Source organism: Elephantulus edwardii, unplaced genomic scaffold, assembly GCF_000299155.1.
Source record: "Elephantulus edwardii isolate Elephantulus edwardi_28Jun2011 unplaced genomic scaffold, EleEdw1.0 scaffold00033, whole genome shotgun sequence".
In the NCBI taxonomy this organism is placed as follows: domain Eukaryota; kingdom Metazoa; phylum Chordata; class Mammalia; order Macroscelidea; family Macroscelididae; genus Elephantulus; species Elephantulus edwardii.
The window spans coordinates 15288246-15303449 of record NW_006399783.1 but is presented as its reverse complement, the minus strand read 5'-3'; the positions used below and the strand labels follow the sequence as shown (position 1 = coordinate 15303449).

At 45.3% G+C, this 15204-nt stretch overlaps 1 protein-coding gene across 1 annotated transcript in view; it reads right to left on the bottom strand.

Annotated features, from left to right (window-relative positions):
- Nucleotides 1-11042: 11042 nt before the first annotated feature.
- The window catches only part of LOC102874678 (neuron-specific protein family member 2-like), a 105221-nt gene continuing 101059 nt past the window's right edge, over nt 11043-15204 (bottom strand). The window contains exon 5 of the mRNA XM_006884365.1: nt 11043-11411. Coding sequence (XP_006884427.1) covers nt 11220-11411 — 192 coding nt within the window. The 3' untranslated portion in view covers nt 11043-11219. The remainder of the gene's footprint in view (nt 11412-15204) is intronic.

The window sequence follows — 15204 nt, the reverse complement described above, 5'->3', positions numbered from 1 at the left end:
AGTAATATATCATATGGTCATCCGACTCAAAATGCCCCATGCCAGTCCATCTCATCTCACCAATGCCTAGTATGTCAATATTTATGCGTTCCATTTCCTCCTTAACAATATCCAATTTTCCTACATTCATGTAGGTCCAAGTATAGGCTTCACATAATCATGATCAAGTGTTCTGGGATTCCCATTCTTCCTAGAGTTAGTTACAGTTCTGTGTGGTCCACACAGTCAAATCCCTTTGCATAGTCAATGAAACACAGATAGGCATTCCTCTAGTACTCTCTGCTTTCAGCCAATATCCATCTATATAAATATAAAAAAATGTAAGTGCTATTTATTTAGGAGGAATTTAAGGAGTCCTGGCGGCATGATATATGATGGGTTGCAAACGGAAAGGTTGCCAGCTCTAACCCACTAATGCTCTATGTAAGAGGAGGCAGTATAAGCCCATTAAGATTTAAAGCCTCAGAAACCCAAATAGAGGGTCACCATGAGTGGAGTGGAGTAGGAGTTTGACTAAAATTCTTTAGCCACCAGGTCTTATCCACACTGACTTCTTAACACAGATCTTTCATATGAATATGATGTTTTTCTCTGGAAGAAAGCTGGTGAATTGAATTCCCCTTATGTAATTGCATGCATATGAGATAAATAAGAGTAAAACTGTTCCTTTGCTTTGAGAGAAGCGAATTCATGTGCAAAGGATTAAATCAGCCACAATAAAACTGTCTGGTGGGGCTGGGAGGAAAAGAAATGTACCAGAGAGAATGTGATGACATGGCATGCTTGTCCGGGACCCTGCTGCAGGGGGCTCTCCTCACAGAGAGGCTGGAAGTTGCTAAGGCAGACTCTCAGGCTATGAGGAGAACTTCGGGTTGCTTGCTGACAACACTGAGTCTGAATTTCCTTCCCTCCTCATCTTCCTGGGAAGGCTGTGCTCTCTCCAAGGAGGAGGCCTCCCTCACAGTAGCCCCTCTCTCATCCAGGGAGAGACCAGCAGAGAGGACAGGACTGGCCTTGGCTTTGCGCCCCAGGTTTCATCTGTGTGGCTGAGAGAGGAATCCAAGAACAACTAATTAAAAGCACCACTTCTCCGTCTGCCGAAAACACAATAATGACTTGAAAAGATTTTCCTCTGCCTTCTTTCCAAATGCAATTAAACGCCAACTACCTTTGCTGATTTCAAACCCAAATTGCCAATGCTATTTTATCTAACACTCATGATTACAAAGAGGGGTTTGAGAGCTCACAGCAGAATCGGGAGGGAGCGCGGCTGTTTCCAGCTCATCTAGTCCTAATGAAGTTTCTCTCCTCCTTTTCTCTCCCTGAAGTCTCGGCTTAGGCTGTAAGTTTCGTACCAGTCAGCTCCCTCCTCCTTGGGCCTCTTGGATGTGCTTCCAGTGTATCGCTGACGTTATAATTGCTTAATCATGTGTTAGAATATGTGCTGTTGTTTTTGTTAGGTGCTGTCAAGGTGACTACAACTCGTAGTGACCCTATGAACTATGAACCTTGCCCTACCCTGTACCATCCCCCTGACGTCTGTGATGCTCAAGCCATTTCTTACAGTCACTGTGTTGATCTGTCGTGTTAGGCATCTTCCTCTCTTTCTCTGACTCTCCACCTTTCCCAGCACGATGTCTTTTTTTCCAAGTACTGGTCCCTCCAGACAACATTCCCTCAATATGTGAGATGAAGTTTCACCAGCCTTGTCTCTAAGGAGCATCCGCCTTGCACTTTCTCCAAGACTTATTGTTTTTCTTGGTAGTTCACACGATACCAGAATACGTAAAAATTATTTTCTCAAATTACAAATGAGGAAATGAATGTTCAGGGAGGTCACATGATTGAATTAGAATTTGTTTTGCTGTTTTGCACTCAGAGGTGTGCCTCTGGCCCTGTGTGGACTCAGTCCATGCTGCCCTCACTGTTCTGAAAATTCCCAGCACCACTCCAAGCTGCACAGGTTACTTGCTCAATGATTTGCATAACTGCTGTTACTGACCTTTGACATTCTCCCCTCACCAGCCTAGGAAACTGGCTAAAAATGGCTCTTTCAAAACTTTACAACTAGGTCTTATCTTGCTGTCCCTGAGTGGCACAAATAGCTAAACATTTGACCACTAACCAAAAGACTGGCTTTTCAAACCTACCCAGGTGCCTCCAAAGAAAGCTTGGCAGACTCCTTCCTCAAAGTCACACCATGAGGACTCAGTGGAACACCACTCCATTCTGTTACACCGGCTGCCAGGAAGTCAACGCTGACCTTAAGGCAAGTGGTTTCTGTTTTGATTTGTCCTGTCTTACAGGAACATGAAAGTTCTCCAGAGTAGGGCCAGCTCCTCCCTTTGGGAGCCCCCAGCAACAGTGCCAGGTAGTGAGCACTGGTGGATTGGTGTGGGGTGCATTTAGAAGAGTGGCAAGGCATCGCTTTGGAGCTGTCATTAATTATCTGGCCTCCCTCTCTTTAACAGGAGGGGGAACACCTTGTCAGGGGGTGTCTGCATTTGAGTCATCCTTGGCTTCCCACATCCTGGCAGCAGTGCTTAAAGAACACCAACCAGGAGAGATCCATTCCAATTAGCATTCCTTCATTATAGGAATAGGGAGCTTTGGAGGTGTTGTCAGGGGGGGAGCTGCATTGGTGACCCAAAGGCTAAGCTTTTCTCCACTGGAAGAAGAAGAGCAATTCCCCTAGACGCGGTTTATACCCTCAGAAACCCACCAGAGGGTCAGCTGTGAGTTAGATTTGACTAGAGAGCAACGAGCTTGAGTTTTAATTTGACACAATGGACAGTTGTTACATGTGGCTTAGAGAAAGGATACAGCCTTTGGAGTCCAACCAACCTGCATGGGGACCTTTGCCGAGTTATGACTCCATGAGTTCCTAGCTACGTGACTGCACTTCAGGGCTTACAAGGACTCAGGGAATGTCTGCTTGATTTTCTGCACCTTAATGTATAGGAGTATTCTTCTGCTGCTTCCAAATTCAGATAATTTCTCTAATGATTTCATGTAACTCTGCAGCAGCCCCCAGATGGGAAGGGGCTCTCAGAGAGGGGCCACTCCAGAGCTGGGGCGTCAGACCCAGGTGTAAAGGATGCGGAGCCCAGTGCTCTCCGGATGCAGCCGGTTTGCTGATAGCTTCCCTTCCTTCTCTCATTTGAGAGCTCACTAGGCTGAATTGTGTTGGTTTTTTTTCTCTCTTAATTAGTTAGACAATTTGCATCGGAGGAAATAAATTACTCACACAGAGAGGCACATCCTCCTAATCAAATGTGTTTGTTTAAAGCCACAGGGAGGGAAAGCAGAAGAGTGGAGACATTAGGGCACACTGTCACCCTTCAGGAAACCCGGGCGTGCGGGGCCTCAAGCTAGCAGCAGATCCAGATCGAGTTCAGATCCCAGTCACTCAACCTCTCAGATCTCCTGTTTTGTCATCCATAAAATGAAACCACAATAACACCTAGATATCTTGTGAATGTAGGGCAGATTTCTCACTTTGCATGAGCGTATGAGATTTGATTCCCAGCCCATGTGCAGCCACCACCCATCTTTCAGCTTGTGTTTTGCTGTGAAGCTAAGCAGGCATTAGCAAAGCTTTCAGTCTAAGACAGACTAGAAAGGGCAGTCTGGTGAAGTTAGAGTAAGGATGGCAATGGAACCACCTTACCTCTGTAACTTGATTTGTGCCACTATTAGAACCTCTACTCAGAATATTATTGCTTTTCAATTTTTGACTCATGCACTTTTAACTTGTTAGTTAAATTTGTATCTTCTAGGCTGCAACACTTCCATGATACATCTTCAAGGATATGAACTTGTAGGGCTAAGCACAATTGATAACAGTGCATCTAAATTCCAAAATCAATCTCCATAATAGTCTATGTGTTTCCTACTGCCAAGGGGGCCCTTCAGAGTAGTGAGAGAAGACATTCACCCTGAAACCCACAGCGTCCCTTTTCAGCAGGAAGTAGCTAAGAGAATACGCCATCCCCTTTTCCTTATGAAACAGGGTGAAGTCTCTCTCACAGAGGAGTGATAGGGAATGGCAAGGGACACACTGACAAAGGAGATTAATCAGAACTGGCTTTAACAAGCACTGTGACAATTGGACAATTAAAACAGACATGGTGGGGGGGAAGAAGAATGAACTGGGGATGAGGGTGGAGAAAACAGTGCAACAATGAATGAATGAAAACCCAAAATCTCTGTAAATGTTCGTTAAAACTAATAAAATTGAAAAAAAAAATAAATTGCCTAGTGCAAACCCTATGAGTCACAGTGGTTCAATTCACAACCAACCATGAGGTGAAGCAGACCAAGCAGCCTTCCATTCAGGTGTGTATGGGATCACTATGAGTCAATTCAAAGATAACCGATGACAACTTTCTACTGAACAAATAAGTCATTATAATACCTTCAGCGATACAACAGTGATTAAACAAGATGCTATGGCGTGCGCATGAGGACCTAACTCGGCATGAGGATGCCTGTGCCATGGGGCAGACATTGGAGAGAACACTGGGACACAGAAGAGATGAAAATGATGGAGCAAACCAAAAATATATGAATGGCAAGAAGGATAGGCTCATTTCTTGGCCTTCTTTGTGCCTTTATGAAAGAAAAAGCTGACATTTGGGAAGCAAAAGAGAAGTTGACTAAGATTTCAGAACAAGGCAGAAACGGAGCCTGAGATGCCCTGATCTGCTGGAGGCACCACTGCCTTTCGCTCCTGCTATAGGCCGTCCCTGCCCTGCCCTGGCCCAGTAGGCATCAAGCCAAAACTCCAAACACATCACCGTTGAGATGACACCCACTCTTGCAGCCCCATGTGCCAGAGTCGAACTGTTCCATAGGATTTCCTCAGCTGTAATGTTTGCAAAAAGCATATTGCCAAGCCTTTCTCCCAAAAAGATGCTGGGTAGGCTGGAACTGCCAATCTTTATTTAGGTTAGTCTCATAAAAGAAATCATTGCCTTTGAGTTGAATCCAAACGATAGCAACTCTCGTAGGATAGAGTAGGACTTTCCGTAGGGTTTTAAGACACTAAATCTCTACAGGAACAGACTGCCATAACTCCCCTGAAGCAGCGGGTGAATTCAAACTACTGACCTTTTGGCTAGCAGGTAAGTGCTTAAACACTGTGCCTAGGAGTATCTTTGTTGTTTTGTTAACCTCTGATATGTTAGTTCCAACTCCAGGCAGCCCGGTTTACAACCGGAGGAAACGCTGCCCAGTCCTTCACATTAATGCTATGTTTGCATCCCCTCAAAATGAAAAAGGAAATCATATCATGTCATTCCACAGCATCTGGACACTGCTCCCTTGGAAGGAGACAGAGACAGATGGAGAGAGACGAGATTAAGAGATAAGAGAGGCTGACGGCATCCAGAGAGAGGGCAGCCATTTTTGAAGGCAACAATGAGTAATAGAACTCTGGGTCTGTGTTCTCAGAAACAGATCATTTCTGACAAAAAGACAGAGTCCGATAAAACACCTTGCTGTGCTAGACCTAGTCTGATCTATGGGAAACAGTATTGATGTTGCCATGGAGACCAGTCTTTTCCCTTTCTATTGCTCAAGAGTAGGACTTTTTTTTAAAGAGATGGTGTGATTCTTCTGAAAAAAAGTATTGGAGATTTATCGCTTCTTCTTCCACGTGACAGGATTAGAGTGCATTGTGGAGGCAGAGGGGGGAATAAATTGATATTCAATGACAGTCCCACCAGGTGGTCTTTCCATTTCCCAGAAAAATATATACCTCTTAACTGGGTTCTGACCTGATGGACTGCTGCAACTATGTACCGTGGGCACCGTCAATGCTTCTCTCACAAATCCACACGTTGTCTATTCACTCATCTGCCCTGCAGCCTGCTTGGTAAGCCCCAGGTTCAGGGACAGCGTCCTTACATAGTGTAAACTTTGTGTCCAGCATGATCATGGGGTTGGGGTTATGCCACAAGCATTTTCAAGGAGAAACCTTGTGATTCATACTTCTATCAGTGAGTGCTGTTACCTGGAAAGATGGTTCCGTGGTGTGTTTTCCTCACCATGTGGAACTCCTCCATCATAATGCTACCTGCACTTCAAGAACCTGCTCTAAAGCCACTTCCTTCAAGAACCCACAGCTTCTTCAACCTCCCCATTTTGTGTTTTTCACCCCTGCTGGCTCTCTCCCCATCCCTGATCCTGTCTCACCTCCCTCATGGGCTGTGAGCCTCTCAAAAGAGATGGTCACAATTTGAGGAGTCTCATAAGCAGTGTGTAAACATCACAGCACAGCTTGTTCCACAAAAGAAACCATAACCTGCTGCTTCTATGATCATTCCCTGGCTCCCCTGACTCTGTCAGCCAGCGGGGCTCTGTGAAGTTCATGGTGAGGGCTGAACTGTGCCCCCAGTGAAAACACATTCAAGTTCTAACCTCCAGTCCCCGTGAACTAGGTTTGCTTAGAAATAAAATCTTTGAAGATGTTATGTTGTCAGTTAACATAAAGTCCCACAGAAATAGATGCTGTTGTTAAAGATCCAGCAGATTTTCAGAGGCTGTAAATTTCATGGGAAGAGATTACCCATCTTTCTCCTATGAGCAGTGGTAGATTTGAACCGTGTGCCTTTGGGTTGGCAGTACAACTCCTTACCACTGAGCTGTCCTATCCAAGTGAATAGTATCCCTTTTTAAAGGGGGAGAAGAAAGTGAGGGGCATGTGATGGTGGAGGCAGAGACTGGAGTGATATACCTACAAGCCAAGGATCCAGGAACTGCTAGAAGCTAAAATTGGCAAGAAAGGATCTTCCCCAGGGAATTCATAGAGAAAGCACAGGATGTGAACTTCTAGGCTTTAGAGCATAAAACAAGAATAATTTCCTCATGTTTTAAGCCAACCAGTTTGTGTTGCTCTGTTGCTGTAGCCCTAAGAAATCAGCATTTCCATCTCCCCAAAACAAAGAAGCTTTACCATGAGCAAAGCCCTTGGTCATACCTAGGCCTGATTCTTCTAACTGATCCTCCATTCACTATGCTCATGAGGGAATTCAGTGTTTCTCTCTCTCTCTCCCCCACCCCTTCCCTCCCTCCAAGTGACAATTATTATTCCATTAGAAATAGCACCTGGACCCAGGGTCCTTTCTAAACAGAAATACCTGTGACCTATCTCCTATCCCTTCCCCTCTCTCATTTTCATTCACAGACTCATAGGCTGTTCACTCCAGAGAAAAGATAGCGTCAGTTTGTTTTTTGAGGCAATGGAGTGGCAAATTCATTTATTACAGAATGTTTCAACATGTGTTCATTAAGTCTTTAGTTGATTTTCTGTAATTGAAAAAAATCGGTATTTACGTGTTGGCCATATGGAACTGCCTGCCTTTGTGAGGGCAACACCAGTGCTGATGATCGCCTTGTCCTTCCCAGCTCACCATCTGCCTACTGGGAGCCTGAGAGCCCAGGGTTTGAGGGGTGGGGGTGGGGCTGTCCAACGCTCCAATTCACCTGGTCTCCTCAGCAGCCTGTCAAGTGCCAAAGTGGAGGAGGTGCATGGCAACCACTGGCTCCTTCATTCCACACCCATGATGTGTGCTCTGTGGAGTAGTCAACGTGGAACTTCACTCCCAATCCTGTTCAGAATGAAGATCCAGCCTCAAAGGGTCAACCATCTCAGCTATGTAAGATTTGGGAACAGAAATGTCTTGGAAAGAAAAAATGCAACCAGCGTGCTCCTTAGAAGAGAGGATGAGCCCTCTTTGCATGACCTTGGTTTGGGCAATGTTATTAGGAAAGGCCAGTCCCAGGAGAATGCCATGATGCTTGGCGAGATGGAGGGTCAGCGGAAGGGAGGAAGGATACACGAGGGCTGTAGCGATGGACTCAAATACAGCAATGATTGTGAGGATAGTCTGGACTGGATGGAATCTGTCTGTCCCCCTTTTCCTCCCTGTACACAAAGGATCGCTGAGAGTCAAAACCAATCCAATGACTTCTAACAAGTGCAAACCGCCAAGTGTAGTGTAGAGATGAGAGTTACTGCTAAAAGATACAACGTTCAAGCACTGGTGCCCCATACAAACATATGGCCTTAGGCAAGTGATTTCACAGCTCTGCACCTCCATTTGGATGGGAATGATGATAGAAGCTGACAGTGACATAGGTCTGTACCTTGATGAATTACGAGGATTATTGCCATTAAGGCACAAATGGGCAGCATTTGCCTTGTAAAATGAGCACCTGAGAACGCTGGTGGTATAGTGATTAAGCTATTGACAGAAAGGTAGGCAGTTTGAGCCCACCAGCTGCCCTGCAGGGCAAAGATGTGGCATTCTTCATTCATAAAGATTTACAGCTTTGGAAACCCTCGCGGGCAGTTCTGCTCTACTCACTGAGTCAGTGTAAACGTGCCGGCAACAGGTTTGGTTCGGTTTGGGTTATTGTTAGCACGAACCAGGGATTCTGAGTTCTGGCTGAGAACGAGAGGGTTCACTCCTCTGAGGCCTGTGACGTGGTTTTTGAGGAATGAGGTCGGCGTGGCAGTGCTCTCAGGCTCTCGAGTAGAGCAGACACACTCCAAAGGGAGCAAAGAAGTCACACAACCCGAGTTCGAATCCCAGCACCTCTGCTACAGCGTTAGCACTGTCACTTCATACCTCTGAGCCTCAAGCTCCTCAACTATGAGAGGGGGTTAACTGTAGCCATTGAAAAGCCTGAGGGACACAGTTTTAATCTGACACATATGGCATTACCATGAGTTAGAATTAAGTCAATGATAATTGGTTTTTTGTTTTTGGTGGGGTTTTATTTTTTCTTTCCTTTAATCACCAAAGGTATATAACAGTTGTTTCTGTGTCATTTCTGATTCCTGACAACTCCATCATTCTTGTTACAATAGAACTGTGCTCCACAGAGTTTTCAGGGGCTGAGACTTTTTTTCTTTTTTGTAAGTGTAGCATCAGGTCTTTCTTCTGAAATACCTCTAGGTGGTCTCGAACCTTAAATCTTTTTGTTAGCAGCTAAGGGTTTCCACTGCCCAAGGACTCCACCAGGTTCCAATGAATGTTAATGAGGAAGAAGGTCAGATTCCTTACTTGTCATCTTGTCAATGACCATTTGCTCCAAGGCTCTTCCTTAGCCACTTTCTATTCCCATACCTGACTCTCCCCGAGGGCTCCAGGGCAGTGCGTGTACATGACTCATCATTGTATCACCTGTACCCAGCAGTACCTGACCCTGAGGGAGACCTCAGCAGATGCTCCCAGGATGAAGAAACCTGCAGTGGAAAGTAGCCAGGTACCTATCTAGTCCTTGATTATGACTTAAGTATCAGAGTTCAAGTCCCATTTGCCCAAGGCCCAACCCCCAGCCCTATTCCAGGTCCAGATAGGGGTAATAGGGCATAATAGGGGTAATAGGGTGCTCTGCCCTCTGAGCTCAGCCTGCCCCCTAGGACCCACTACTCCCAGAGTCTCCCCCATCAGGTTCACAGAGAAGACAAAGAAAGTGGAAAAAGGAAGTCAAGACTCTCAGACACATCTATCTTTATTTGTTTCCTGTCAGAAAATTTCAAGAATTACACCAAAAAATACTTCAGCCTCTGCTACCTACTGACAAAAATACACCACAAAATTATAAAGCGCTCAGCGGTTTTGCTAGGGACAATTTGTTATTCCGCTTCAGATGACAAATGAATTTACAGGTGACTCAAGGTAATGGGACGGTAGAGGGGAAGGGAGGAAAAATCAGATGATGTCATTTGGCAGGATAGTTTGAGCTACACTAGTCTTATTACTCAGCTGTTGTATATGATGATTTTGGCAACATTGTAAGCCACTAAAAACCCCCTTGAAATGGCCTATCAAAGACTCCTGGTGAAACAGTACCTCATCTCAACTAATCAACTCTCCTGGCCAGTTTGGATCCTATTGGTTCTAGGGCCAACACCTCCGAGAACAAGCTTTCCCAAAGTGTTGTGTAAGAGAAATGTGGGAAATCCTTATGTGGTTCTAGGTCAGTGAAGGGCCTGGTCAGTTTCAAATGCTGCCCCCTTTTCAGAGCTTCTAGAAGCTTTCTACAACCAGATTGTGAAGTTCGGACAAATGTCCCTGTCAATATACTTAAGTAGGCAAAAGTCAGTTCCTGTTTCTCCAATTCCTTTAGGAATGCTATGACCTTGGTGCAGCCTAATTTCTAAAAGTCTTCTTAAGGAAGTGTTTGGCTACAGGCTTATTCTGACAGTGGTTACTGCTGTCATTAGCATTTTGGGAAACAATAAACGAACAGAAGTTTTGGGTTGTTTGGGTTTGGTGTTTTAAAGAATTGGTGCCTGTGCTTCTCTCTTGACCCCCTGTTGCACGCTTGTCCCATGCCTTCTTCCTTGTCCCTGTGGCCTCCTCCTCTTCCTTCTCTCTCTTTCCACCCCTGCCGTCTCATAAACATGGGCATTATGCAGGTGCCAATCTAGAAAAACAAGGAAAAGACAAAAGCAAAGCTGCCCACTGCTCAGCATTTGTGCTTACAGAGTGTTATCACCTCGAGGTGCACTCAGCATGAAGCCACAGGCTGCCCAGGCCCATCTGAGGCTACCTCTGCCAGCTTTCACTGATCTTGTACAACACATCAGAGGTCGAGACATTTCACTCTGGGTTGTGTTATGTGTGTGTCCTGGGCCTCCTCTCTAAGCTCAGCCATCTCTAACTTCTCATATCTCTAACCTGTGGACCATGAGACAGTCCAACTCGCCAGTGTGTGTCACTTATGTGTTCCAAACACCCTGGAGCCCACAGAGAAGCTGCGATTCCTCATCTAAGAAGCCCAGAGTCTGTGTCCCTCACTTCCTTTCAGCATCATCCAGATTTAGTCAATCTGTTCAGATTTAGCTTAATGCCATTTGTTGCTGTTGTTATCCATTGCCTTTGTTTTGTCTTCCTTTTCTGCTTTTATGTTTTCCTAACAAAGAATAAGCAGTGGCTTTGAAAATATCTTACATGGGAACAATCAACACGAAACATGCCTTTGTACATGAGTCTGACTCTGGGACGAATCAACGATACCAAGGGACAAAAAGAAATATCGATTCAGACAACTCCAGTGCACGATAGCTTCGGTGAGTTCCTCCCCCCGCCCCTGCCCTCCCCCACCCCCGCCTCCCAGGAGTACAGTGTTGTCTTGTAACTGGAGCTTGGCATAGCCAGCAGGGGCCCCTCTCCGCCCCCCATTCTGACTGGAGTGGGACTCTAGTGGCCCTGGGTCTTGGGCGGCTTGGGCTCATGAATGACAGCAGCTGCCGACAGCCACGGCCCGATGGCCCGGGCAGTGCTCTGCTTGGCCACGCTGTAGTGGCTGATGACTGTGTAGAAACGGCTTCTGGAATTGGGGTCCTGGGAGGAGTAGTAAGCATCCAGGGAGGCTGGGATACAGCGCTTGTGCTAAGGAAAGGAGGAGGAGACAGAGTTAGAAATGATCCAGTGACTGTTTCCCACCCACTCTGAGACGTGGCCAGCCCACCCGGGGGTCGTGGGCATGTCAGAGCCTCAGTCTGAGAGCAGGTGAGAGCCCCTGGCCTGGGCCTGGCACACACGGTGCACTTTCACTGACAGCACAGCCATCTCCGCCATCACTACCATCACCAAACCTGCCACTTACCTGAAGCTGGAAGAGAAGAAACTTAGTTCAATACTGAGTTAAAACCAAGCTCCTGAGCTCACTGACAGTGATGGCATATATATATATATATATATATATTTCAGGTGGCACAGCCCATTGGAGTTGGGCTGCTAACCCAAAAGCTGACTCTTTCGGTAGTTCAAATCCAACCAGTAGCATAATAGGAATAAAAACGACAATTGCCTCTGGTGTAATTCATAACCTCAGAAACCCCACTGCTAATGAGCTAAGAGTTGGTTCTGATCTGAGAGCAATAATATACCCATCTCTAGAGCTATTTCTCAACCCCATTGCCATTGAAGCAATTCCTACTCATATAGACACTACAAGGAAGTGGAGAACTACCCTCCAGAGTTTCTAAGGATGTAGTTGTCACAGAAGCAGAATGACATATCTTTCTCCCATCGGGTGACCTGTGGATTCTTGGCTGTGCAGTTATTGTGCTCAGCGACTGACCAAAAGGTTGGAGGTATGAGTTCACCCAAAGGCACTTTGGAAGCCTGGTTTCCTACTTCCCCAAAATCAGTGATGGAAAAGCTGAGGGGAGATAATTCTGCTCTGACACACGTGGACCACCATGAGTCAGAGTCAATGGCAGCTGACCATGATGGATATAGAAAGTAGCTGCAAATAACACCAGCATGACCACTACCAGATCCCTGAGTAAACATCACGGCCTCCTGGCTGTGCTTTCTCCTTAGAACATATTCAGTTAAGGACAGGCAGTCAATGCACTATATTATAAATAAAGTGACTTGACACATTTACTTTCTTTGTAAATTCTTGTTACTAACTTATATAGAGGCAGCTCCTTCTTTAGCTTCTGCTGATTTGTTTGTTTTGTCTTCAAGCACTGTTCTTTTTTTTATTTGTTAGAATCTGCAAAACTGTGTACTTTCAAAGACTAACACATAGCAAGATATATTTTTAAAAGCCTCCTTCCATCCCTGGCCCCTCTAACCTGCACCCTCCCTCCCATTTCCCCTGCGGCACTACTTTTTACTAGTTTTTCATTTGTCCTTCCAGAGTTTTCTTCTGAAAATGTGGGCAAATATTCTCCCTTTCTAAAAAACGGTAGCACCTTTCTTTCTTTACTTGACCATTTCATTGTGGAGAATATTCTGTGTCTATTTATAGAGACCTTCACTTACGCTTGCAGTTGTATAGAATCCCAGTATGTGTACCATTCAGGTATTCAACGTGTCCCCTATTTATTGTTGTTTTCTAATATTTCAGAAACCAAGATTTTTAACCATTAGAAAATGCCACCGTGGAAAGTCATGTAGCATAACTATAATGTGCTTTCAAAGAAAATCCTTCCCTCATTTGATTCTTTCACCTTGGAACTTAATAGCTCTCATGTCTTAGAGAAACCACTAAACTCTCCTAATAGCTATTTCCTCATGTAAATGTGGGTCATAAATTTTATTTTGCAGAATATTAGTGAAATTGAAATGATACGATGTTTCTGAAAATGTCCAGCAAACAGATCTGAGACATACTAGGTAGTCAGTAAATGGTAATTTATAAATATTCTCTGTTTTTATCTCCGTTGAAACTACCACTTGAAGAGAACACTCAGCCTTTTTCTGACTGATTTTACTCACTATTTTGCCTTTAGACCTTGTGAAAATCCTAGGGAATGCATTATCAGGCCCCATTTTAAATACAAGGGAAATTGAACTTTCCCATGTCAGTTCAGTTCCTTAAAGGGAAGAGACCACGATGGGGAGAGAGCTGTCAAGGAAGAAGAATAAGGCTCTGCCATTGAAGGCCAACCTCAAACCTAGGGACGAGAGTCCCAGAAGCATGTATTCCTTGCTTTCACGTCTCTGTAGGCCCTTTGTGGAGATTAGGAACCAGCCACTACATGAAGATGCCTCATGCCAAGCAAGTCAGAGCTCTCTGAAGACAGAACAGCTTATCTCACTGAATAGTTAGCTCTCCTGCCCTGCTTCTGTGCAGTCTGAGACCTGGTCACTCTAACTCAAGACCCCACTGAAAGTCATCAGAAAGGAGGAACACCACAGCCCACTTGAGATTGAATCTTTCACAAAGGCTTGACTGCTCCCTCCTTACGAGGTACATAAAATCCAGTAGGCCATCAGTTGACATCAAGTTGAGGCTAACACACAGCAAACTCAAGTGTTGTAGAGCAGAACTGCTCCACAGGGATTTCAAGTCTTTGAACTTTCAGAAGCAGAGCATCAGGCCTTTCTTTCAAACCACGTAAGGGTGGGTTTAAACCTAAGTGATAGTTAGCTGCCCGGTGCTTAGTTATTTGGACCACCCAGGGATTCCTACAAGACATCTGCTCCATTTTCAACAGTCTGTTGTGTGCCGTCAAGTTGGAACTGACCAATACTTGATCTTCCAGTAGGTTTTCAGAGGCAGTAAATCACACAGGAAGACTGCTCATCCTTGTGTGGAGCAGTTGGTGGACCCAAACCATGTGCCCTTGGGATCACAGGGTAGCTTGTTACCACTGGGCCACCAGAGCTCCCTTAAGCTGTAGGAATCATGCCCTACCTATGGATACCAACTGTCAGAAGACATTGTCAAGTATTTCAAGTATTCCAGCTGGCCCAAGGCCCTTACCTTATAAACAAATCCCTCTGGGCAGCTGTGGTCATAGGTGAAGGCTTTGTAAACCACCAGGAACACAATGCAGGCGAGGAAAGCTAGGGCCAGGCTGACAAGGATGGTGACCTGGGAGAAAACAGAATTCAGAGTTGTCAGCCATAGCATTTCCACCTTCCAGCCTGGATGCAACCTTGGGGACAGAGAGCAGAGGCAGAGGATGTGTTAGACAGAGTGAGAGGCTGGGGTCCAAGGGACTGGCTGCCTTACTTTTTCACTAACTAATAGTATGATCTTGAAGAAGTTACCTCCACTATTTAGGCCTCAGTTTCCACCTGCAGGATACTATCTAGAGCTCCTCCATGACCCGACACATAATTTCCCCTCCTCATTTGACTTTTCCTGCTAATTGGAGGTACCTGGTGGGGAGTGATTATTAAACTATTACTAGCCTCCATCCCCATCCCCTGCCCTCCATCACTGAATCCTGATTTCAGATTATTTCTAACTGCTTATTTCACCTTGACTTTGACACCTCTCAGGTAATTGAAGCACCATATTCCCAAACTGAATTCCTATTCCCCTCCCCCAAACTTGCTGCAGCATCTTCTCCGTCTCAGGAGAAGAAATTCTAACTAGGTCTGGAGTCACTCAGATCAAAACCTTTGCAGGCATCTTCTCCCATTCTACACCCCATCTACACGTAGAGTCTATCATTGCTTCATTCATAATGCCCCCGAAGCCTGACCACTTCTTAGCACCATGGTCTGGGTCTCCATCATCCCTCAGTTGCATATTGGCAGGGCCTTTTAACTACACCATTTTGTGCACCTGTTGGTGCAAGTAAGAACCCTTTAAAAGAAAGGCATTAACGTTACTTCTCATCTCAAAACGATGCAATGGTCCCGAACATACACAGAGTAAAAGTCAAGCTCCTAATTATTATCTACAAACCAGCATTTAAAAAAAAAAAAA